Source organism: Anarrhichthys ocellatus, unplaced genomic scaffold, assembly GCF_004355925.1.
Source record: "Anarrhichthys ocellatus isolate YVR2014 unplaced genomic scaffold, GSC_Weel_1.0 scaffold1, whole genome shotgun sequence".
NCBI lineage: Eukaryota > Metazoa > Chordata > Actinopteri > Perciformes > Anarhichadidae > Anarrhichthys > Anarrhichthys ocellatus.
The window spans coordinates 5,849,453-5,876,511 of record NW_022280031.1 but is presented as its reverse complement, the minus strand read 5'-3'; the positions used below and the strand labels follow the sequence as shown (position 1 = coordinate 5,876,511).

Sequence of the window (27,059 nt, the reverse complement as noted above, 5' to 3'; positions counted from 1 at the left end):
ATTAATGTGGTGATGATTTTCAGTTCGTGCATCACAGTTACCGTAATGCTTCCACAGTGATTTATGTATTAGTGCAGCTATTTGATGTTTTCAATGTTTATTAGATGTGCTGGGACAGTACACTGCGCATTACTTTGGTGGTACCTTGAGTCACGGTAAGTTAGTCCCAAAGTAAATAAATTGCTGATATGATTTCCCGTAATAAGCCTCGGGCTCAGGGCAAGCCTATTATTTGCTCAGTTTGGCTTGGAGTATGAAAATGTTTGTGAGGCAGTGTATTGTTAGGTTGATTTAATGTATGTGAACAAACAACTTCCATTACCTCTGTTTGAAGGATGGCAGCACGTTGCTCCTTGGCAGTGAGAGACTCTTTTAGCACCTCGATATGCTGTTTGCAGTCGGAGTTCTGGTTGTTGAGGGTCTCTAGTTTTGTCTGCAGAGCCAGCAGCTCCGACTCCTTCTTTGACAACTCCTGCTTCAGCTGGTCAATCTACAGACACGTGAAACAACCATTTACATGAGCACTATATATGAGCATTGTAATGTTATACCATCACAGCGTGTGCATGTGTGCGTGTTCGACAATGTGTGGGAAACCTCTTGTTAGTCGACAGTGAGCTAGTCAGTACGGCTATTGCTATTTTCATCAATGCATTTTCCCATTAAAAATGCATTTGGGACTAACTCCCCTGCATTCATCATATATTATACATCATCTCTATTCATGATTAATGAAGAGAAGTCTAAAAATAGAACAACAAAACTGAGGCAGGTCTACGCCCGGTCGACTGATGTGAGGAGCGGTATGTAAACACGGAGTCAAAGCTCCGGAGAGACATATGAGCCTCAGAGAACGGCAGACACATGCACCTTGATACGATCACAGATTTCCGGTAGCTCGGCTGGTGTGTTGACAGTGTGGCTCTAACTAATATAACACAAGTCATCATGTCTTCATGGGGAGTGGGCGGATAAAAACACTGATCTGAAAACCAAAGCAGGTAAAGTCTGTTTAATAAAAACGAACCTATCACTTGGCGGGCGTGCTTCATTCTTTGAACATAATGTAAGTCACAATAGTCTGTTGACAGCGTAATAATAAAGTAACAGGCTTTTATACGTGCGGAAGGAAGAAATGATAAGTATTTATTTATGCCAAAGCATGCGCTTGCTGATTTAGCCTTTTTTGGTATTCTTGACACTGAGCTCTTTAAAAAAATTAATTAAAAAAAACAGCAAAGAAGCATCCCTCAGATAGTTGCCATCAGGGCACTTTGCTGATGACACTGAATGCTAAAGCAGAGACACATCAGCTTAATTTAGCATTCTCCTATCTGCACAGCTCTATCTGCATCCCGAACTACTCAATCGTGTTCGTTTTTCCAGCCACATTTTTAACAGGATCTGTATTTCATGCATAGTGCAGACGGTACCTTGGCCTTCATAAACTTAGAGTGGTTCTTGTAGACCTCCATCTGTTTGATCTCCTCTTCTCTGTCCTCTGTGTTCAGTAAGCCGTTCGCCTTCAGCATTTGAATCTCATCCTCCAGATCTCGAATGTTGCGCTCCAGAGAAGCAATTTTGGTGTCCTGCACACAAACATGCAGAGGAGACACACCTCAAAACCCAGACTGGCATGTCTTTTTTCAGTTCTATAATGCAAATGAAACTGAAATCGATACGAGAGTCCAGAACAGACAGAAAGATTGACAAAAACTAAAAAAAAGATATAGAGACTAAAAGACAGAGGGAGTGAGAAAGAAAGATGTAGCACGATAAAGAGAGACTGGAAGAAGCCCTTTGGTGTGGCTGAGAGCAACTGCAGTATCTGTCGGTGAAATCAGAAGCTTTCCACCCAGCTCCTTGCAGCCGCTCAGAGGAGTAATCACCATTGGGAAATATTGAGCACACATCCAGCATGGAGAGATCAGCCAGGACTGGAGAGAAACGTGAGGAAGAAAAGTAACAAGCTGTAGCTTTTGCCGTAGTTGCTTGCAGATCAATGAAGAATCCAGTCTCTGGACTGCGACTGTGAGCGCAGCTTTAGCTTCACGGCTTTTTAAATAAATAATACGTCTTTAAGATTAGCCATGGTCCATCTCCCTCGCCAGCAGAGCATAGAGCAACCTTGTTCCTTTCTCTCTTTTTGTGTCTCTCCTTCTTTCCTCCTCGTGGCTCTGAACTTCTGAACTTGTGGCTGTTAGCGGGGTCAGTCACAGCCCGCTGCAGAGGAACTTGGGAAATGTATCGCAGTGAGGAACGATGGACTAACCGCGAAGGATCTCAGGAGTTAATGCATAAACACTGCACATGTACATCTACTTCGCACTGCCGCTGCATCTCACCTCAGTCTCTCTGTTACGAGACGAACATCAATGAACTAACGTCGCTGCAATAGATAGACACCGTACCTTCAAAGGAGGGAGATTTTATTCCATCCACTGGCACATCGACCTGGTCAGTAAATCTTGCTCTTTATCTCTCTTTCCCTGCCTCTGTGTGTCTCTCGTCCTATCTATCTCCCTGCATACTGGCCTCTCGCTGTCATAAACAACCACACCTGTTTCCATGGTAGCAGCAGGCAGGCTATATACCGTGCACTGCTTCTGGTGAGTGAGGAGGAGAGGGCGGGAGGGATGAAGGGAAGACGGGGAGGGAGGATTATTCGTGCTTCAGCATCAGCACCAACACAGCAAGAGGGAGTGAGGAGAGGGGAGAGATGCAGGGTCTTCCTGCACAGCACAGGAGGAGGAAGAGGCGGGTCTTCCCTCGCTCTGTATGCAAATCAACAAGATCCCAGAGCACAGATGTCACATGACCGCGTTGGGTGAAGGCTGGGGCCTGCACACACAGTGCCGATTCAGCCGAGTGAGAGGGGCTGTGTCAGCTCAGCGATGATGTCATGATTTATTTTGAGGAAGTGATGTCAGGCCTCTGCAGTGAGGCTGGTGGAGTCTACAGCGGTACAACACTGGTACAGCTCAGCCGCACAACAAGTGTTCATCTGAATAGACATTTTTATAAAATCATATTTGCATATTACAGCTGCATCAGTTTGAAAGAATGCAATATGTATGTCAAATTTCATTTGCTTGAGCTGAAGGCAACCACACTCGATGGTGATGGGTGGGGTCTCTAAAACTGCAGTCCACCTTCTTAAATATCTTTTATGTAATATGAATGTTTGTCCCAATATTTAAATGACCATTAAGTTTCCCCTGAAGCTTTAAAGTTACATCAAACATTACATACATATTCTTTCTCTCGTTATATTTTAAGTGAATTATTCAAATCAAAGATGCACTTTTAAGACCTGGACAACCAGCTTACATCAAATAGAAAATTCTAAATATCTCGTGCATCATTTGTCAAACATTTAGCTGTATTTCAGCTTTGCATATTTCTGTGTCTTCAAAAACGTTGAGGGAAAACGTAAAACAAAGCTCTGCACAAAGTGAAGCTGAAATGATGAACCTGCAGTCTGTGTTGTTTCATTATTGACGTTAAATATGCCATTGCTTGTCATGAAACAAGTGTGATGCAGCTTGGCATGACTGGCTGCTGCTGCACCTCTCCAGCAACGACAGCTGTAATGTTGAACAGTAATATTGATTGTTAATGTTTACACGACTGCATTGTGAGCACATGCACAGTGTGTCTGGGTGTCTGTGTGTGAGAGAGAGATAGAGAGATGTGTCTACTATTGACTCAGCTGCTGATGATCACAATGACGACAATAGATTTAGTAGAACACACACCAGATCTGTTTAGACATGCAGCAGTTTACATAATACAACCAAACACATATAGAGAAACATCTGTCTTATAACATCTGGCTTTAGACAAACCATTCATGGTTAGCTTGTTTGTTTGTATACAGCCATAGTTGGAGGAACCTTCATAGTAAAAATATTCTAGCTGGATAAAATAATAAACAACATATCAATAACCCTAATGATATTTTGAGGATATTTAAAGATGTTCTTTCTAATGGTGACTGCTGCTGTGGTTACAGTCAGGCTGTATATCATGAGTCAGGTTCTTACTTTCATCTCTATGATGGTCTGCAGGGCCTTGGTTTTGCCTGGATCTTGATGCAGCTGATTTCTTCTGTGTAGTTCCTTTTAGAAAAGACACATTATGATGCACCAGAACAGCAGAACATAATGTAAGCTCTACTGAAAGCTGGATTATATGACTAAAATAGTCAAAAGAAAAATGTAAACACTAAAAATGCATTTTAAGTTTGTCTTTTATACACGCAAAACGTTTAATGCAACTAATGTGTTCTGCAGTTTTCACTTTGTCCATTACATAATCGACATGCTACAATAGGAGCTGTAGAATAGAGCACGTTGATTATGAGAGACTCAGCACTGCCCTCTAGTGAGAACAAACTGTAAATGTTCAGCCTTGTACAGTGAATCTAATTAATGTAATTAATATCAACACAACCCTGGTCATAGACTACCTCTCGCAGATGGATGTTCTCCTTGTCCTTCTGATCCAGAATGACCTCCAGGTGTCCGAGCTGGGCCTCCGCCTCAGCGATGCGCCGAGCTCTCTCGTGCTCCTCCTCCTCAGACGCCCTGCCCGGCCCCGGGGGCAGCCCTTTGCTCTGCAGCATCTCCAGCAGCTTCTTAATGGACTCGTCCCTTGCTCCGAGTGTCTGTTTCTGGGTCTCGATCCTCAGCTCCATCTCCTCAAGTGTCTTTCTCAGCAAGAAGAGCTCCTTGGCCTGCCTGTCGTGTTCGGCCTGCAGCCGACGGAAGTTCTCCTCCGTCAGCTCGATGGTGGTGTAGTGGTCGGAGCGGTTGATGCCCTCCTGCTGCAGCAGGTGGTTCAGGTCTCGTTGTGTGCGCACCTCGTCCTGAAGAGCCTGGATAGTCATCTGGAGATGCTGAAAGAGAGTCTGTGTATTGAAATTCATTTCAGGAATAAACACAAAGCAAAGTTTTTCATGGCAACACTACACATGAGGGTAGACACAGATAAACACATTTCTAAAATGCTTGTGCACGCGGTTCTGTGGAAAAATGCGACAGCAGGTCAAACAGGGGGAACTTCCCACTCCTTAGGAGCAAATAGACTGTAAACTATTTTTTCATGGGATATTTTTCTCCATTCTGGAAAAAGGATCAAATTTGAATCCTTTGGAGTCATATATACGTATATTATGGCTTACAATAAATCACAGCTGTCAAGCCTATTCATTTATTAGGTTGCTCTGTTTTAGACAGAATTAATGAGGTTGTTAGCGTGCTTATCACAGCTGAAGATGCTTCCCTGCAGTGCAGCAGAGGTCTTTGCTCTCTGACAGTCAGCCTGGATACAAATACTGTGATTCAAATCTCAGCGGTGGCATCTGGTAAATACTGTACGCATATGGTTATATTATTGAGCCGTTATCGTTGGTGGACAAGGAGTCAAACATTTTAGATGAATATACAGACACCACAACAGAACCTATAGTTGGTTTGCACTATAGAGTAGGCACAGTAATGTCTTGAAAAAACGCGTACTTGTTTTTGAGTGTCCAGGATCAAATACAAATAAAAACACACACTGTTAAGCCTACTATATTTCTTTGTGTGAAGGGGTGTTGGTTCTGGGTTCATGGGAACACTATTGGGGCCGAGTTTCTGTCACAGATTGACTCAGGCTTGGTCTTGCCTGTTGACATTATCTTCCAGCAGATATCTCCAGAGAGAGATCAATCTATGTTCAGAAAATGGCCCAATCAGGATTTAGAGGAGAGCAAGCAGATTGTTAAACCCACTTTACAGGCAGTCTGAGGTTGTAGGGTTTGTGGTACCGCAGGGGGAAGGAGCACCACACACATTCGGATTGACACAATTGAACAAACCCATCACTCTTGGAAGTTTATAGTTTATAGGGGAACATATGAGGGTTCACAAGGAGTTCACTTCCTTTCAGAGGTTTGAAGGAGAGGAGGTTGTAATGGCGCAAAGGGATTGCCAGGTGAAAATACACGCCACACTGAAGGTGACTCTATGTTGTGCACACAACACGTGGTGCAAACATAGGGACAAACCTTGGTTCTCCTGGCATCCAGCAGCTGCGGAGCATGGGCAGAATGAACAGAAAAACAAATGCATGGTAAAAACAGAGCGTCAGAGCGTCAGAGCATGATGCAACAGAGACGGATGATCAACACAAACCAGCCAGAGATTTTAAATGAAAGACACCCAGCTGTCTCGAAATCATCCTTCAGCCCTCAGTCACAACAAATTATATTCACAATATACCCACAGGAAAAATATTACTTGTTGAGATTACCTTTCTGGAAAATTATGAAGATAAAGTTTTAAACGGCATTGACATTAATAACTTGGTTTGGTGCGGTTTTATTCTGTCATAAATAATTTCCAAGTCACATTTATTTTTCTTTGGGCTTCATAAGACTATAACTTGCTGATATTCCTATACTTTATAATGCACATACTGTATCTCACTGCCAAACATCCTGTATGTGTAAGAAAAATAATAGCTCGATCACAAACAAATACTAAATTAATTTACTAGTCAGATTCATTAGCTAGTTAATAAATCGCCCACTACTTTTAGAACTGATTAAAAATGTAAGTAATTTTCAAGCAAGAATGCTTAAAAATGCATTTTCTGATTGCAGCTTCTCAAACATAAATATTTGTAAATTCTGTCATTTACAGACCAAACAATTAGTCGAGAACACAATCGTGAGATGAATCCATAAATAAAACAGTCATCAGTTGCAGCTCTGATTTATTGATGCTATTAACGCCGCAGGATAAAACAGCAGCACATTAATCTTGAACATAACTAAAGGACAAATACCAAAGTAAAAAACTGAATCTGTTTTTCCATCGCTCTAACATATCTTGTTGGCTCTCTTCCTCAGTACAGAACAGACAGGATGGAGGGCAGCCATACGCCTTCTTCCAATGCCCTGAGACTGTACAGGATAGTGTACACATGTGCTCCTCAAACCATCAGGGGGCAGTGTTTGTATTAGATAGAGGAGCTGATGAATTGTTCTGCTGACAACAGTTCTGGTCACACTCACTTCGGAGAGTCAGTGCCATTTGGGCCGGCAACAGAAACCACTTAATATGTCTTAACTTCTCAATTTCACACTGAGTGTACTCTCGTTCATTTACCTTCTGTCATTCCTACTGTCACAATAAAGAACGGGTCTATATACTGTCAAACCTCCCTTTGTTTTTTACTGACAAACAAGTTTCAATACAACAGCTATATTCCTCATACATGTGGAATAGTCCTTATGATAACATATAGAAAGTGTATAGAAAAAAAACATACATACTGTAAAAAAGTATAGAATAGGCTGCTGCAAATATTGGCCTGCTGCTACCCTACTTGTGCTAAATCCATTGAATATTCAAACTGTTAAAACAACCCTTTTCTCTCTCCTCATATCTTCTCTCTCTCTAATCTCACCTGACACTGGTCCCTCTCCCGTCCTCATCCGTACCCCTCTCTCTGTCCTGATCAATAACCTGCTGTCTTGGAACTAAATTGCAGCGATTCCAGTGCATAATTGCACTGTGGTTTAAAAAGACTGTATGGCCTTTCCTTCCGACATCTACAGCAGAAAAAAACTGTCCCAGTTCCTCTGAGTCAGTCATGACTCAGCGGATATTGGCGTTGTGGTCATCCTGACTCAAGAGAAGGCTTTTCTTTTGCAGCGTAACCTGAAAAACAGCTTCCAGAGCTTTCACAGAGTGAAGGAGAAGGGTAACTGCCTGTCATAAATCCTTTTGTGCAGGAACACAAATTCCTTCTGAGAGCTGCAATAGACAAGAAATTGGAAAATTCTTTCAATTTTTCCCCCCAAAACCCCTCTCAAAATTGTAAAAGCTATATGTGCAGATGTCGGCTAATTACACATACCCAAGTATACTGTAGTGTTTTATCATGTGGAGCAAAATGTTAAATTAACACGACTAAGAGTCTACAGGTTAGCTGCTCGGTGTTCTGCACAGCAGTGCTTTCATACTGCAGATACTGATCTTTTGCAGATATAATGTTTACTATGTTCACAATATTAGTTTAGCAGGTAAGCATAATGTTTTCTAGTTAGCAACAGACACAAAGCTGCAGCTAAAGGGAATGTCATTAGTATCGCAGGTATTTGGTGATAAACTAAATAACTGGATAAATTTGAAATTTGACCGGATGATGGCAATATACAAAAAAAGTCAGAGTTCATCAAAGTACCTGATCCTAAAGGAAATATGAAAGTCTTTACCAAATTTCTAGATAATCCATCCAATAATTGTTGAGAAATTTCTGTCAAAACCATAAATGTCGTGCTATAGAGAAAGTCTGGAGATTCCCAAAATCACTAGGTTTCATCCTCTGTGGACCATGAATATCTAGACTGAATTTCCTGGCAATTCATCCAGTGATTGCTGTCAGTCTGGACCAAAGTGGTGGACATGTAACACATTAACTCAAAACTACTCTGTAGATAGATACTTATGCTGGTGACATTCAAGTCTTTTACCAGGCTGCACAGGCGAGAGCAGCTATATGCGTCTCCTGTATGTGTGTGTGTGTGTGTGTGTGTGTGTGTGTGTGTGTGTGTGTGTGTGTTAAGAGAGAGTGGGAGTTTGTATCCGACAGATGGACGACAGCTCCAAGGCGCTGAGTCAGAGCAACCTACTGCTCACTGCATCCCTAATCTCAATGTTGTATGTCGTGATGTCTGACAATATAGAATTACACCCACAGCCATGCCAGCAGACGTGGCATTTATTCATCTCCACTCAGCTGAAAGTAAGGTAGAGAGCGCTCTGAATGCAGACTTAAGTAACACTGAATTCTGAAATATATTTTCTTTACAGTATTTATAAGAGTTCATCCAGTCTGCAGAGGAGCATTTAATATATTTCATTCATATTTATATTCATATTCTTGTTTACTGATCACTGCCCAGTTATGCTTCCTTTAATTAAGTGTCACTGTGAAGGGTAATATTAGGTGCACACACAAGTATTGACTAGTATTTACAGCATAAGGTCTATAAAAGATGGCACTCTAAGCCCCAGCAATAACACGGATGATAATGAGTCTTACTGTTAAATTTTACACCAAAAAAAGACCGCAATGCACTTTGAGTATACTTTTCCTCAAAAGGGGAACTCCCCTCACTTTACACATAAAGTCTGTTTACATTAGCTACAACTAGCATAACACACCTGTGTCTCCAAACCAAACTGATGGCAGTTGAACTGCATTGTGGGTAACATTGGCGACAATATTCGACAAGAAGAACACATTGGCATAAAAAAGACAATACCTATGGTTTTTTAGCATTCATTTTGATGTATTTGATGTACATTAGCATGGCAGAGACAAGCACACAGAGTCACAGTAGATACTGTATGTGTATATGTTGCCTACTGTAGGCCTTGTATATTTGTTCTAAACCTCACCAGGTAGTTTTGTCAACTAAACCTAACCAAACTGCGACTGAAAAAAACTGAAAATAATAATAAATAACAGAAAAAAGCCTGTCGACTAGCTAACTATTGCTAAATGATGAAAATAGACGCTCTGCATATTTTTTTCCCAGAATCCAACAGCGTTACGGAAGTGGGACAGCAACCTATATGTCATCAGCTGTAAGAGGACAATACAGGCTGCACACACAACAACACATCTGTTAGGCTCTGGCATGTGCTCTGTGAATCACAGCTACGTGATTTAATACTATTTATTTAATCTTTCCCTACACTGATGCAAAACACTCAGTGATATACAGCCTCACTTCATCATTACCCAGACGCTGTGTAATTTCACTGGAAATGTTGCATGAGAACCAGACAGCCAGCCTAGCAGTTCAGCCAATCAATATACCATTCAAATAGATATAAAGGCCGACTTTCATCTACAGCCATGTTTACCAATCAACGCCTTTCAAATTACAAAACCACTCTCACGCAAGTATGGATTCAAAATAATGTTTGGGGTAAACACCCTTTGGTTCAAGCAACCTTTTTTTTTTCCTATTTGAGTTCATGAAAGCACGTCGCAGTGGGCATCCCAACGTGGGAAAGTGGAGAGTCACTCAAAGCTCCAAGCCATGCAGAGCAGAGGAACAACAAGGACAATGATCCTTAATGAGCTGCTACATACATTCATGTGGAATGTGATACTGCTAACATCAGATAGAGGTATAGACATAAAGACACACAGCTACAGAAGATACAGTTAGCCATCAGGAACACGTATACGTACTCTTTTTCTTAGAACACTTTGGTTTTACAATCATTTCTTTCATCCATCATTCCTGCATAGCTTGTGTACTTGTTACAAAACACAAACACAGTTTGCATGTCTAATTTGTTCATTTCTGCCTATAAGATGTCAAAGAGCAGTAACATCTAGCTTTAACGCATTGTCGACATGTGGACTTGAGGAACGGGGATCAAACTGCCAACCCTGCAATTAGTAAAAAAATATCCATTAGCTCTTTAGACGTTTCACATGATACTTCCTGTGCTCACTTGAGCTCCCCATGTCATGACATCGCCGAAAAGATCAATACCTTTGCCCATCACGTTTATGTGACTGCTGCAAGCTTGTTTGCCACCAACTGAAGAGAGCTTAATATCAACTCAACGTACTGTGTGGGCTGCACACCTGCTGCATCACCATACATATGAATCATATGTGCAAATGACTAAACATACAGACTGGTGGTGATGACTAAACCTCTGCACACACACATTACCAGCTGGCACAACAAAGGGAAGAAGCCTCTCATCACAAACATCCCCGCCCACATGCACACCACATACTGTACGGTACACACCTACTGTATGTGCATCCACATGCACATTTATCTACAATGTGCTCAAAATAGACCCAACCCCTGACACTTTACTGAAACACAACGACCCCACCCTGATCATATGTTCATCACACTTTTAGTGCTCAGTCGCACGTACCAATCGCTAGCTCACAGTAAGGAATACAAATAAAATGTCATGTTTGACTCTGAGGCAAGGTATCCAACCATGCACGGACAGAGCAGTGTGATACGGGAAGCTCAGCCTCCATTTTGGGGATTGCGTTGATGAAGGCTGACTGGGTGGCTGAGCAGCAGTGGTCATGACTCAGTCAGATATGGTCCGCTCTCGCTCACACACTTGCCTCCAGCAGATCTTGTCCAGCTTCAGCACGACAGCACATTCTGCTGAATTCAAGTCAAATGGATCAGCCGTATATATATATATATATATATATATATATATATAGCAGCCTGAACCATTTGCATAGTAGATTCAAAATGTGCCTCACAAAACAGTCCTACACTAATGACTACCTCTAATCTTGACCATCGACCGTGTTGATTAAAGCTCTGCAGGCTACGGTTGGTATTTCACTCACAGTGGAGTCAGTGCTTTACAAAACAAAGGAAAGACAAACAAACGACGAACAAATGCTTTTCCTTGTTTCAAATGAAGCACACATTCCAAGGTCTTATCTTTCACAAAATTAATAATGCATGGTATTTGCTCAAGCTAATAGAAGCCCGAGGCACCTGATGCAATTGTAAAAGGTGCCATAAGACAGATTTAATGATTGGCCTGAAATTACTCCATTATTAATGAGGCAATTTGCTCCTCAGTCAGCCTCTCAAACCATCCCACCGTTAAGTATACTCACACTTACGTAAGAACGCGTCACAGCCCAGAAATCAAGATAGAAAAGACCAATTATAGCAACAAGGTACATCCGCCTTTTATTAGCCGACATACTTCATTAATGAACCCAAATAGGAGGGACATAAATATCATTCAGAGCGAACACTGACGGACAAGGCTGGGAATAGAAAAAGTCCTCTCCTTGTATGGAGCACAAAGGCATGAAAGCCCACACTGTACAGCTTTTATATTCTGCCGGACACATTCAGCTCCTACAGTGTGTGACGCCAAACTAAAAATATATACAAGGATTCACGTTGTGTACTGAATAAGGAATAAATGAAATGATGAATGGCTCAGGCCCTGTCAGTGGCAATGCATGGTTTATCTTGAACAGGCACATTCTCCTCTTAAACACTGTCCCTACACATTTTCATGAATCATAACGATATAAAAGAATCCGAGCAGAAGCGGCTGCCCTCTAGGAATCACCAGCAGGTAGAACTGTGAGGCAGAGTGCTCGACACCCTTCAATTCAGCAGCACGGCACTGCTTCAGGGATGAGGTGGCAAACGGCAGCCTCTTCAACCTCCAGTCAAATCAGGTAAGCCACAAACGACTAGAAAAGGGAATGTTCATACACAAGAATACAAGCAGACATGAACAAAGACAAGACGGGTCTCTGTTATTAATGGTCACCTACTGTGACCTTGAAGGGTGAAGAGACAGTGTAGAGTAATGAGTGGCCTACTCAACTGGCTGCTCAGTGTCTGACGGCATCACTCAACCAGACAGAGCGAAACGCAGACAGACCGCCAGGAAGACCACATACTGCCGGCTAAACCCGGCCTTTACGTTGCTCAAAGTGTGGTACAATCAGCTGCATCACGCAACAGAACCGCCTCAAAACACAGAACGCTGTAGAGCTCAATCTAGTCAGTCAAGCAAAACGCTGACCTATTCCATAATCTACCTCAGTGTGTGCTGCAGCTGACATATCAAACTAAACCATGGTTCTGTCTGGTGACAGAGAAGAACTATATTCTCATACTGAAAGCAAGTGCAGCAAGTGATGATTGGCTGATTTTATATCTGCGTTATTTCCATTGTAAGAACCTTATTTTCACTTGACTTTATGCGCGGGGCAATTTAGTGATGAAAAACAGACTGTTGTTTACTTGAAGATGGTGAAGGCCAGATTAACAGAGGTAGACAGTGAGAGATGATCACAGTCAGAGTAAGTGAAGGAAAGACAGTAGAAATGGGAGGAGAGCGATAGATTAAGACAAAGAGTTTTTAAGCATACTTGACATGTGTCTCTGGGTCTTGTGCCTACTCTTGTCACTTACTGATTTAACTGGGCCATGACTAAACCCCCACATTGAAGCAAGCAAAACATACTTTGACATGTCACACTCTTATGCCAATCTGATAAAAACCTTTCAAACCAAACTATAATCAACATTGTGGCCAGATTGCATGCAGAAGTTACAATTCACCAGTTGGCAGTATCATTGTTTCTTTTCACTTAATCATTAAACAACTAAGAGCAAGTTTTCATGGTCAGAATTATGGATTATAAAATGATTTCATACAAGGCACGATGCTCAGCATATTAGCTTGTGTTTCAAAAACTAGATTAAAGTTTTTTTTGTATTTGGCTCAAGCGGTCTCTCCGTCATTGATTCTGTACTGGAGTTCTATGCGAGGAGAGTGCGTGTTAAATATTTATGTGCACAAAGACCTCTCTCCAGAAAGGTTTCAACAAGTACCGCAAACATCACGGACTGCATTAATTCTCTTGAACTCCCGGACCGAGGATGACAGTGGTCTATTGCACAGAAGTGAATGGTGAAAGCAGAGACGCACAGATCAAAGAAGACAATAGAAAGACAGCTGAGTAGCAAACTAAAATTCACTGCAGTCATGACTGGATTATGACAGTTGAGAGGGATGGTCTCACCTGGTTCTCCTCATGATTGACTCTCATCTGCTCTTTAAGGATTGATGTGCGAGCCGCCTCTTCTTTCCTCATGATCCTCTCCTTCTTCAGCTCAGGACTCCAGAAGCTTTTGATGCTGTTCGTGGAAGATCCCAACTTACTGTCCTTCAGGTCAAGCTCCCGGCGCAGCAGCTCATTCTCCCTCAGCATGTCCCTGAACTGGACCTGCATCTCCAGCAGCTCCCCACCACTGCCCCGCACCGCCTGCCGCAGCAGTGCAGAGGGCACCCCCTGGTGGTGGTGGGGGTGGTGGTGTAGCATGGAGAGGGAGCCCAGGTCACTGTAAGACAGAAGGTCCCCATGGGGAAGCCCCACTGAAGCGATGTTCGGACTGCTGCCCATGGCTGTGACGCGGCCCCCGTACATGGCCCGGCTGGTGGCCCGACCCAGAGTCATAGTGCCTTTTGGGTAGGTGGCAGTGGAGCCCACGCCCTCGTGGTCGCTCAGGTACATGGGCCCCGAAGTAGCATAGGCAGCGTTGAGTGACTGGATGTTCTCCATGGAGAGCGTCTTCCCCCCCGCACCACCCCCGCCCCCGCTGTTGGCCCTCCGATGGCCCAGTCTGGGGGACCTTGGCAGGCGCGGGGACCGTGCGGGGCTGCTCTCTATATGGCCTACAGCTCTGGCACTGCCGTACATGTCCTGTGAATCGGCGGTGTAGCCACCAGAGGGGTCCTTAACAGAGGTGCGCTGAAGTGGGACTGTTGTGACCCTCTGAACTGCACATGGGTGACTTACTTCATTCCTTAATGGTGGGAACACATCAAAGTCAGATCTGAGGAAACGGGAGAGAAGCACCCGTTAGATGGCTAACACCTGTTTGTGTGTCAGATAAAAGGCAAAGAAATAAAGGCATTCACTTTAAATAACTACACAGTACAATTCCCTCAGATACTGTGCAGAGTAAAACAAACTGATTCGGCCTGCGAGATGCTACGGTTGAAGGAATACATATTTATATTTGCTTTAAGACTGTTTTAGTCAACGTCAGCAGCAAATTGTCACATTTTATGTGGCTCCTATTTCTCCTAGATAACATTTATTTACATCCAATTAACACATCTACTTCAGTCAGGAAAGACAGCATTTTAACCACAGCTAAATAATAAACTCATTAAAACACAGGACACATTATTATATCTGTTCTAATACATGATGGCTAATTGTTTTATAACAGTAAATGAAATGATAAATAATGATACCTACGAAGTAATGACAAAATGCACGAGATGGTTGTGTTCTTTCTACAGTTAATTCCCTTCAAATGTATCAGGTGGTTATTAGTTTCTATAAATGCATCCAGTAATACTGTTAAGACTGAATTAGCGGTTTATGTGAGTATGATGTTTGACTCTGTGGCTCCCTGCTTGATCAGCTCTTTTCATATTTTCTGTAAAGAACACCGTGATGTTTGGATACAGTGTTTATTACTGTAATAAGTGTTGGAAACTGAACCAAAGTGAAAGAATATCAACATTTCAGAAACGCACAGAAACACAACAGCTATGCTACAAAGAGCACCTGAATACAGCAACATGCACCTCCTGTGTTGTGCCAAACAACGCAACCATTACAATGTCCCCAACTCAATGCAATACAAATCAATTATAAAAGACAGCTAACATAATTAGGCCCATGGCATATGACATAAAGTAGTCCTCTGCAGCATTGCATTGCCTCATAAACACATAAAACCTTCTCATTAAAATAGACAAGGGACTTCCAATGATTTTATAACCAATGATGTTATGCAATTCTCAATGCACTGTACAGACTTTCCAGCCACAACTTTAATTAAATTAGCATAACTCAAAGGATTCTAGAGCCTGTTGGCTAATGAGGAGACCATTATATGGGAGGCTTCATTTTTAATGTTGTAATAACGGTTATGCCATTTCATGCCACCTCAAGCTTCGACAAAGCACGAGACATACCACAGTTTGTAATATGTGAAAGCTTGAGGTTACGCACCGCGACAGTGTCATTGTTACATTATGGTAGATGTCTTTTTAGGGAAAATACAGAAAAGCAGTTTAACAACAAATGTTAGAGACAAAGACGCTGTCGGAGGTTGTTAGTATTACAGGCAGTCTGGTGATGAACATTGGAGCGTCTGTGGGACAAAATAAATGTGACTCTTCCATCAAAGTGAACTCCGTTACTGTCTCTCCTCAGGTGACACTTGCTGCTCAGACCCAGTTGCCATGGTGACTATGCCTGGGCTAACCGAGATGAAGCACCTCGGTCTTCTGACATATAACGGCTGCAGAAGTTTCCAAAAAATCGTGGCCAAATGTAGATGGTGTGTGTGTGTGTTGCAGCGGTGCCAATGTGACGCGACAGCCTGTAGGCTTCATGGGAGCTGTTTTTAACTTCATGTATATTCTTTTCTTTTCCTTTTGAGGGACGGATGAAATGACAATTCATGGCACGTAAAAAAACATGTGTCAACAGGTCTCCTCTGTGTATAAAATCCGGTGAGACTTTGGATGACAGGAACACTCAGTTGCACTCACTGAAGCATCATCTGTGTGGAAATACTTTGCCAGGAGGGCAATCACTGCAGCCTGGCAGTGGAGGTCAGACAGGACACTGTCGTCTGTGTTAGTAATATTAAATAAAAGGTGTCTGGCTGGATGGGAAAGTACGTATGTAAAATGGCAGAGCAAATCACCCAGAGTTTGTTTTAAGTCTCGGGCAGAGAATGTGTTACGATTCTACAGTCAAAGCCTAAAAACGGTGTAAAACAACTTGCTTGTTTGTCTTTAGTTCCTCTGAGAGACACTGGCAAATTAAATTACATTTTTAAATATGCAGACATTAGAACAACAAACAATGTAACTCTTATCTACAGTGGCCAGCTTGCTACATCAGGTCTGTGAAGTCTGGTTGGTCAATGTTTTAGGAGAAAAAAACTGCATTCAGCAATGACCAGAACAGACAAAACAACATAAACGTCTTATAATAATCTAGAATCGCTGTTAGTTTAGATGACTCATCTCATTTTTAGGCCCGTTTGCAGCATAAAGCACAGCATCCTGTGAAGCATCTATATCAGTCAGTGTTTGTTAAGATCTATTCCCTTTAACGAAGCTGTTCTGTGTTCATGTGTTGGTATCATTTTTAGGCTTGATCAATGTCACCACTGTTGTTGTTTTGTACCTCTTTAATTTCACTTATCTTACCTTGAAAACCCTCTTATTAACGCTGACAGCTGTGGTATTCAACTTCAGCTCTGATTCATTTATGTAGCTGCCTTTGTAATTGTGAATTACAAGAAAACCGTGTCATGTGATGTTGGGAAAAGTTTAAAATATCATGCCAACTGTGCCGGTGCTGGTGGGCCAGTGATCTGGGATGTGAGCGTGTGACCACAACTTTCATGCTTTAATTCCAGCTCCATCTTTGTTGCATGTCGTGCCCCTCGCTCCTCGTTTCCTGCCAATTTCAACTGTCAGCATTTTAATATAAGGCACATACTGTATGCCAGAAAAATTATCTTTTTAATTAATCATGATGATGACATAAGCTAAACCGAGTAAAACTGCATTGTGTTGATGACCAATGTTCCCGCTTGAAAGAAATGCTCAACACTACATACATTGCTTCCACCTTAGAAATAAACCACAAACATCAAACATATTCACTTAACTGCTGTTGTCTTGCCTTTGTTTCGGTGTTTCTGTTTTCTGTCCACACAGCAGCATACACTCTAATCACATGTGCCACAATCCGAGAGTTGACAGATTCATTTCCTGGAGCTTTGATATTTGCAGTGGAATGGGAATACAGAATTGGTTTGATCAAAGAAGTTAAAGTATCCAGTGTAGGGCTGTCTGATGATTATTAAAACAATTCATCATTTAGTCCATACAATGTAGGACTGATTTTAGCAGATTATAATAGAGTGAAAAAACAGCAAATCCAAAAACAAATAGTTTGTGTTTTTGTTGGATAAATTATTTAAAAGCAGTTTCAGCAATTTTCTCAATTGAGTAATGAATTACTTGACTAATTGCATCAGTACCAGTACAGTGGGCATCTCGCACACACACAGCACCACAGCACAGTTCTCAGTATGCCAGGCAGAGGGAAAAGACCAAAGTGCAATAAGAGGGTATCATCTTATTGCAGAAGCTGATAATACTGGAGCACCACAAGGGATGCCAGCTGAGAAGGCCAATTGTAATCCTCCACCCCACCCCCACTCAACAGTTAACTTTACAAAGGATATGTATGATAAATAGAGTAATGGTGCATAAAGCATTACTGCTGCGTATTATTACTTACATACTCTGTTTTTTAAAACTCATGGCCAATGTCCTACTTTCATTTCTGACCAGGCATCATACTCACACTGCTCAGGTATTACAGTAGGACAGCAAATGCCAGTATAGGCCATGAAGAAATTATCACTGGCAATTCAGAGAGCAGTGGTGCATTAACAGCGAGGAGCATACAGATGTCCTGACAGAAAGATTTCACCACAGGCGATGCCGAGTCTGCGGGGTCAGGGAGACCCTATTTCTATAAAGGCGATCATGACATTTTGAAAACCGGCATGCAGACATTTTGTTCCTATCCTCTAACAAATATGAATAAGACTACTAAACCAGGGTTCTGTGACAGTGAGAACGTGCTTTTGAGGCCAGAGCACATGTCTAGGGCATAAAATGGGCATTTTTTTTTCTATATATAGCCTTTACAATGGGTTGAAAATAAAGAAAAGAAGTGCCAGCCTGTTCAGTGAGGGTGCAGTGCTACTTGAGCCAGTGCAACACATCACATGCAGCCCACTCACCACGTATTCTACTACCCCCCCCCCCCCCCCACTGCTTCCCACTGACTTCAATGGTTGGTTGAATGGATGACAAAATGTGGCCTATGTGCGGCTTCTAATGGCCTGTTCACCCGTACACTAAAATCCAATGTTCAACAACAGCTCTGCTTGTGAATGCAAATAGAGGCACGGAAAATAACGTCGAAATGTTTATCTTAATTATACACGGGTTTCTGTTTTAAATTCTAATATTTATTCCAATGTCTGCCGACTGATGTGCAGGCTAAAGGAGGCTATTTAATGCAGCATAGGATGCACGGTCGACCAATTGACATCTTATTGGGCCTACATCTTCGATGGCTCCGGCGTGGTGTGCGTCGAGCACCTGACTACACCAATGCAATACTAGTTAAACCCGCCGTAGCGAAGCCGACTGAAACCTTTATTTTGAAACACGGCCCGGCTCTATCGTTTCAACACTGCTTTAAACGCAAATGATCATGTATCAAGTGAGCACTGTCTGGTAGTGTCCATGCAATCAACGACCACCTGACGTTTTTTTTTTTTTTTTTTATACACATATTGCTTGTGCTTTTTTCTCCTGCTAAATCCCTCAAAAAACGCTCAAAAAACTAAAAAGACGCACGTGTCATTTGCTTCCATGATGAAACGCGAATAGAGTGGGTGTAAAATAAAAGAGGCGAATGTACCTTGATCGATGTTAATTCCTCTCCTTCGCCGCTTTAGATGGCATATTGTCGCCTCCATTCACTCGAGCAGCCTCTCTCAGCATCCTGCGCTGTCATTGGGCAGCGGACACGCGCTCTCTCCTCCACGCACCAGGGAGCAGCATCACCACTACTGCATGTGGCAGCTGGCCGGATGGGATGGGCGGATGAGATGCGGTGAGCCGCCTGCACGGAATTTCACTTCATCCCGGTGTTGAACGGTAATCATTGCCCGCGTCCGCTCATATTAGTTCAAGATGTTTGAGTTTTTTTTATTCGAGCTCTAGTTGTCTCTTTTATGGCTCTTGTTTACAATCACAAAGGGTTTACAGGTGCAGGGGAACACTGATTCGGTACTTTCAGGTAGATGGGCCTAATTCAAAATCAGCTGAGTGGCTTTGATGAATAGTGGTGACCCATTTCGATTAAAAAAGATCATGTCATTATAATTAGAAGTTATCTCGAAATAATGAGTTAACATCTCAAAATAAAGAGAAACATTCAAAATAATGACCTAGTATCTCAATATTTTTATTTCAAAATACTACATCAATACATTTATTTTGAGATGCAAAATAATTATTTTCAGATCACTATTTTGATAGTTTGTCATTATAATTACTTACATGGTTATTCATTTTTTTCATCACAGTGGCACAAATGGGCTTCCATATAACCTGTAGGTGGAGCTAGCTGCACTGCTTTCTATGGGGTTTTATTGTCCTTAATTTTGACTCTCAGGCAGCCTTTCCTCCCACACTGTATACCACCCTTATCAAGCCATTCCCATTTAATGCTGTAGGATAAGTGAGGATGGGATAATACCAAGACACGGGATTGTTGTCGGTCAATCCCAGCAAAAGAGGAGGGATTTGCATGCCTGACAGCCTGAACTCTGGGAATAAAAGTCAATATTTCTTCTTCATCTGTCATCCATTCTATAATTTCTTCCCCTTTACTACTCTTGCACAGCTGATCCATTTAATTCTTACTGGCTGAGCAGAAGAAACAGAATTACCCCAACACCTCTTGTATGAAAGTAGATCAAGTTTGCAAGGGCAGATGAAATAAAAGCTCGCCCTACATGGAGAGACTATAGCTTCCTTGCAAAGAATTAGATGGCAAGATACCACTCTTAAATATGGAGCTATAGCCAGAGGCTTAGCATAAGGACTAGATACAGAGGGAAACAGCTAACCGTCAACATCTTATGTGTCATTTGTTAAATCCGTACAAGAATCATTGGGGTTTTAAGGGTGTATGTGCAGGACTATTTGTTGGCCCTGTGCCGTAACTTCCTGGAGTCTCGGTTGGTTGCTTGGCAGCATCACTGGGATGACAAGACTCCAGCTGGTAGTTTTATATTTACGGTACAGACGTGAGATTGGTATTAATCTTCTCATCTAACTCTCCTCAAGAACGCAAATAAGAGTATTTCCCAAACTGTGAAGCTATTTCATCTGGTTTGACGTCAAAGCAAAACGGAACTGGGACAGGTAGCCTGGTTTTAAATGAGACAGTTGAAAGAATAACACAACAAGTAAAGCAGTGACGCATTAGTGCGTCTTTTATAAAACAGTGAACCCGCTCCTCTCCAGTGTTCAGACTGCCAACATTAAATCAGATTTGCTTGTGGGTAACCACAGATCCAGTGAGCAGCTGACAGAGGAACTTCTGTCGCAGCATGAATCTATCTAAACTTGTGACATCACACACTGACTTCACCATGAGGTGAATATGTCCTTCAGAAGTGTTTGAACAGCCAGACCCGCAGGCTTTTAAAAAACTAAAACAATGCCCCCACAGCTCTCGTCTTCCTCCAGCTCTTCCCTGCCTTCAGGCCTCTTGGAATTACGGAAACCTTCTCCCATTTTGCATTGTAAACACTGACGCTAAGTATGCTTGACATTGCCCAAAGGAGAGGCATCAGCATTTCTGTGTCCCGAACACAAACAAACAGTCTCCTTCTTTCTTTCCCTCCCATGCACACATACAAGGTTATATATGAACAGGAAAGAGGGGAAATGGGTACAGTAAGAAGCCGTTTGTGCTCCAGTTTATTGAATATGTTCTACCTACAGTTCCATAATGAGATCCGAGTTACAGCCAGAATGATAGTGGCGGTTGGTAAGCTTTGCTTGGATCTTGCAGGGCATTAGAGGCCATGTCGAGTCTTGGCTTCCTTTTCCTCTCACAATTTGACCTGCAACATGTTCCAGCCTGCCGGAGCAGCCATGTGGTCAATGCGGCGCTGCCAGAAATTTCCATTTTCTTGCTCTTCCAATTTAGATTTCACTTCAGGTGAGTAGAAGGCCCATGCTCCTGAAGAAAGAGTATAAATAATAATTATAAGAACGTCCTCCTCTGGGTACCATGAGTGTACAAAACCTTTCAATAGGTTAGAGTAGTTTTGTGCAAAATCCACAAAACCTCAGATTGCACCTCCCGTCACGTCAAATTCCTTGTATGTTCAACATACCATGGCAATAAACGGTTCTGATTCTGATTACATAAAATAGAATCAAATAAAATAAAACTGCAAAACAAGGATAGCAGTTAGCCATTTTTTCTTGGAGAACCACTCCAAGTTAAATTTGTTGGTTTATAACAAAATCTCACAGTTGGTGGGCACCAATGTGCTTCATTTCAAGTTTTTCTTCGAAATTTGTCCACTAGCTGATAATCCACATTGTTCATTCTGGTGACCACAACTAACTTCTTTAAAACCATAACGTTCTAAATTCTGTCAAGAGCAAATGACGACAACGTTGCTTGGCGAGCTGATCAAATTGCAGTATGGCAATAAGCAATCAGTCCCACGTGGCATCACATTTTTGCCATCCACATTCAAAGGCAATTCATTGAGCATGTGTATGGTGTTTTCCCTCACCCAATGTAGACATTGGGAGCTGGAGCGGTCCCTCTTAAAACACCATTTTAAAACTATTGTTTCAGCCAGTGGCCCTAAATGGTTTATTAATGATAATAACAGCAACAACCGAGGGTGTTTTATGCCATTCATTAATCCAGAATGATATAAATTCCAATCCTACTAAAACCAAACCACATTATTTTCTGTTGCCAGCAAGAGTTTAAGTACAGTCTATGGCCTATACCTTAATGTCAGTTTACATCGAGGGATACAGTTGACTATGTCTTAATGAAGCTCACAAGGAAATCAGTGAAACTAGTTATTTGTCTTTTTCTGAGACATGTGATTTTAGATTATTCATCTATGGCCCACAAGAAAACCCTTTAAAAAGCATAAATGCCTGGAATAGGATAGTTTCATTGTTAAAGTGTTGTGTATTGATTATGCCGTCCGTGGGACTGGCAAGCAAGCAGATTAAGACTGAGAGAGTGACAGGGGAACGAAGAAAACCTGAGCAGCCAGTTCTCCCATCAGCTTAATTCTAAGAAAAAGACTCAATTACGGTAATGCGTGAGCGCACTCTGGCTGTAGCAATGACAATTAATAATTTATTTGCAGAATGAGTCACTCTCTGCTTCCACAGTTCGTCAACCTCTGTGTCACACTTCCCATCACTTGAGGTTGAGTCACAAAATGTTCCTTTGAGGTCATTGCTGATGGAAATTATGCTCCTTGTCATGGCTTTCAGGAACTGGATAAATGCAAGCGTCACAATTATAGTTTACTGACCTCTAATAAGAGGACGTCTAGGTGAAGTGACCTATAGCTGAGGACAATAATGACAAACCATTAATCAACCTGCTGTATACAAGCAGCCACCTGCTCTGATGTGGGAGATCGCACAGAGCTGGCTCAGCCCATAAGACCACTGCTGCGAATGACAAAACAGAAACAGAAAAATGTCTATTAAGTAATATAGAGTAAGTGACCTCCAACAGTTTATGATGAGGGTCGCTCAGCAGTTTTATATATCACTGTGAAGTTAAACACGCTCCATTAGAGCCACCTGAAGGAAAAAAAGGTTCGACACCAGTGCTGGAGAGTTGGCTGCTGGGCCCAGCAATACATCCTCGTTAGAGCAAAGATTGAGCACTTACGGCTTCACAACACTCTCATTGATGGGTCATATCAGTTAATAGAGACATTTTAGTGGTGTTTTAACCTTTGTGGACCTATGTCTTAATCATCTTTATCAAAAAATATATCTTGTATGAAGTCCACACTTGCTTCATTTGAAAACTGCGAGCAGACGTCTTCGGTGCAATAGGTTACGGTACGGCTCTGCTGGGTCGATCACTCTCTCACTTTCCATTTGGTTTCTCGCAGTTCAACCTCACATGTAAAAAAAAGAAAGAAGAGTCTAGATCTTTTAAATTACAACAAACACATCTTCCTCTCCAAGATTGAGCTCATATCTCCGGCTGTGGAGATCTGTTGAGCTTTTATGATTCATATCAGATCATAGTGCAGCCACTGACCTCATTAAGGAACCAGTGACCTTCTTTTAGCTGCAAAATTGGGTAAAAGTTCAGATTAAGCTTTTCCAATCTTAGTGTTTTTGAATATGCAGACCATGCAATTATAATTGACCACTTCAAATTCAGGATTAGCATTAAGGACGTATAGCACTTAAATTCAGGGTCATCCTGTTTTGTATAACACAAATTCTTACATTTATATTATTTAGAGGTATTTTCTCACTTTGCCATTCAGACAAAATACTGATGCAACTATTATTGACTCACAAAACTAAATGACGTAAACAACCTGAATATTCATTACTTAATAATGTTTGCCAGAACCTTTCTACCAAGCTAAACACTAACTTCTTTCATAATGAAATCAAGAATCTGCCAATCAAAGTAACTCCAGCATGCAAACGAGGTCAAAAAAGGCCACTTTGTGAATCCTTTTGATAACTGTAACTGCACGGCTACAGTACAGTATGGAATGTGACAGTAAACATTCAAGCTTACTATTTAAACGCACTTTTTAAGTATATGTAAAAAATAATTGAATCTTTTCTTTTTTGACAGAGGTAAATATAAGGCTGCTTCCAATTTTGTACCAGATGAGGGCAGCCAAAGTCTGCAGATGTGACTGTGTTACTGCTTTACTCTGAGGGAGAGGGGAGCTGTAGAATGGGTTCATCGTAATCTGGGGGCCCATTCAACTTTGTTACAGCAGAGTAGCACCGTTGAAACACAATATAGGGTCACGACAAGGTGTGGGTTCAGTCTGCTGGTGAATTGATACCAGAGCTGCACTGCTATGTCAGCAGTAAAGTTAATTTCATAAAGAAGTGGTAAATGAATTTGTTCCTGACAGAAAAAACAATATGCATCACATTGACATGAGGAATATACAGATCTAGATATATAAGCACACATCTTTGATAAGTCAAAAGAGGAGAGATGGCAGCCATTATTGTCACTCAAGCAACCCTCAATACAACAATATCAACTTCAATTTTAAGAACAATCCTCATGTGACATCAAGTCTCAGTACCCTTCAAATGAACTGGGGCATACAATAAGTCATTGGACCACATGCAAGAGTAAAAGTGTTTGTTCTGGCACCATAAAGAAGGGATGAGCTGTGATGACTTGTTCAAATGGAAATAGTGATGCACACTTTCCGACAGTCTCCCTTAGATAGATCCCATTTCTGAGGGCAACCATATTGCTTTTCGACACACTCTTATTCCAACTTGCTTTGTCAGAGCCCTTGACATCACAATAAATACGGGGTTAACATTGTGAATTCAAACAAAACCACTTCGATAAGTTCTGGATGTCTCACCTGGTGGAGCGGACTCCCCGTGTACCAAAGCTGTGTCCTTATCGCAATGGCCAGCCACAGCCCTGTGCTGCAGGTCGTCCCCTCTCCCTCTCTCCCTCTCTCCCTTTCCTGTCTGTCTACTACTCATCTTACAAAGTGTCTCAATCAGCACTGCAAGGAAATAGGTCACAAACACACACACACACACACACACACACACACACACACACACACACACAGAGAGAGAGACTGACAACAATAACCACAATATATTCCTTTTCTTTTTATTCTTCTCTCTGTATGGAAATTCCAGGGTCAATATTTTCATTAATCACATTACTTGACATGATGCACCAAAATTTACTCTGTTTACAGGAATACACTGAATAGAACACAAGGTTTCACAATGGATACACGACTGACGTTTTGCCCATTGCACTTACAACAGTGAATGACATTTTCCAGATTTTTTGTTTCATTTTTTTTGCTTCCCTTTTCCCTCATACCCCTGCAGCTCATATCCAACACAATTGAAGACCTCCTGATATTCTGACAAAGGCTTTCCACTCGGCAGTTGCCGAGGAGGTTTCTTTCTTCTTGTTTTACAAGCACAATATGTATAGAAACTATACACAGACTGGATATGTTTCTGAATACAAGTTTTGTTCCACTGTTGTAAACAGTCAATGCAAGTCAGCCACATACATTATGCTTATGCAATAATAATCATCATCATCATTAGTTTCACCATCGTCCTCATTATTGTGGTAGTAAATATTCTTTTTATACACAAAAGTTGGCAGCAAATACGGCATGGGGATGCACATGACAGCCGTACTCAGAACTCAAAAGCTGTACAGAAGAATGAGTTTGTATTTACATTTGTATGTAAGAATGTGTTTCTCTCTGCCTTTCTGTCAAATGGACAGCTGCATCGGAGGCTTTTTAGTCTCGTGCAGTTCATCTTGACCAGATAGCATTTCCAACTCGCTTTGATATAGATCTCACTCTGTTAAGTTGGAGGCACTGTTACGCAACCTCCGTATTTATACGGTTCATCGGGCAGCAAGTGCTCCCAGTCAGGCTTGTGCTTTCAAAATGACATGCCCTGATTTGTGAATGACTGGCTGGACATTTTACTCATCAATATTCTCTACATTGGCCTGTGAAAGTCAACATTCGTCAGGCAAACCTCGGTGAAATCATGCCTTACCCTTTTTTTACTCAGGTACAACTTCCAAGAATATAAGCTCTAATCATGCACCTTTCCAATATCTTGGCTGCTGAGTGGTTTAATCAACAATGAAATATCCGATAGAAGCATTCCATTCACCCCACAGGTTATACTGACACCCAATATATACATTGACAAGTATTAATGATAAGTGCTGACCATCTGTATCACAGGTTTATAGCAGCACGGACAGTCACTGCAAGCCAAACACTGAGGAGCCCAGGTCAGCCAAAACGCACAAAAACTGAATGAAGGCTTACAAACAGCCAGACAAAGCCAAGCAAACCCATGCTTCAAAGCAACATGATGGTGGACATTCAAAACCGACAGTCTACACAGTTTACCCTTTGGCAACAAGTCCCCGTGTGGGGAGTGAGGGGTCAAAACATGCCACGAAAATAAAAACAATTCTAGTTCAATATTCAATATTCAAATTCGTACAGACAAGTTGCTAAGTAAAAACATTTTCATGACCTTTTTTTTTTTTGTTTTTTTACTTTCTTAGCTCATAATTTTGTTGTTTTCTTGTGAATACAGTGATGATAATAAACTGTTTTAGGCAGAATCACTTCCAGGTTCAAAATGAGTCATTGCATAGAACATTTTAATTGATAATTGCTTTCATCCGCTCCTTTATCTGTATGCACGTGTATGTGTGCGTGTGGGACTTTGCACAAATATAGGCAGTGGGCCCAGCTTGTTAGTGAGATCATCTTGTTGGTGAATTGGGTACCTCATTAATCAGCAGGAGGTTAACATCTCTATTCGGTGGAGAACACAATTAACCTTGGCTCTGAAGTGTAACAAGAGTGCAAAGTGTGTGATGTTTAAAGTATGTGTGAGTGCATTTGTGTTTGCAGGAGTTAGGTAGATAGAGAGAGAGAGAGAGAGAGAGAGAGAGAGAGAGAGAGAGAGAGAGAGAGA

At 41.7% G+C, this 27,059-nt stretch overlaps 1 protein-coding gene across 1 annotated transcript in view; it reads right to left on the bottom strand.

Annotated features, from left to right (window-relative positions):
- Positions 1–19,321, bottom strand: part of erc2 (ELKS/RAB6-interacting/CAST family member 2) — a 37,636-nt gene extending 18,315 nt beyond the window's left edge. The window contains exons 1-6 of the mRNA XM_031847586.1: positions 19,171–19,321; positions 13,642–14,455; positions 4,472–4,900; positions 4,047–4,121; positions 1,434–1,589; positions 323–490 (exon numbers count right to left, since the gene is read on the bottom strand). Coding sequence (XP_031703446.1) covers positions 323–490; positions 1,434–1,589; positions 4,047–4,121; positions 4,472–4,900; positions 13,642–14,319 — 1,506 coding nt within the window. The 5' untranslated portion in view covers positions 14,320–14,455; positions 19,171–19,321. The remainder of the gene's footprint in view (positions 1–322; positions 491–1,433; positions 1,590–4,046; positions 4,122–4,471; positions 4,901–13,641; positions 14,456–19,170) is intronic.
- Between the last annotated feature and the right edge of the window lie 7,738 nt (positions 19,322–27,059).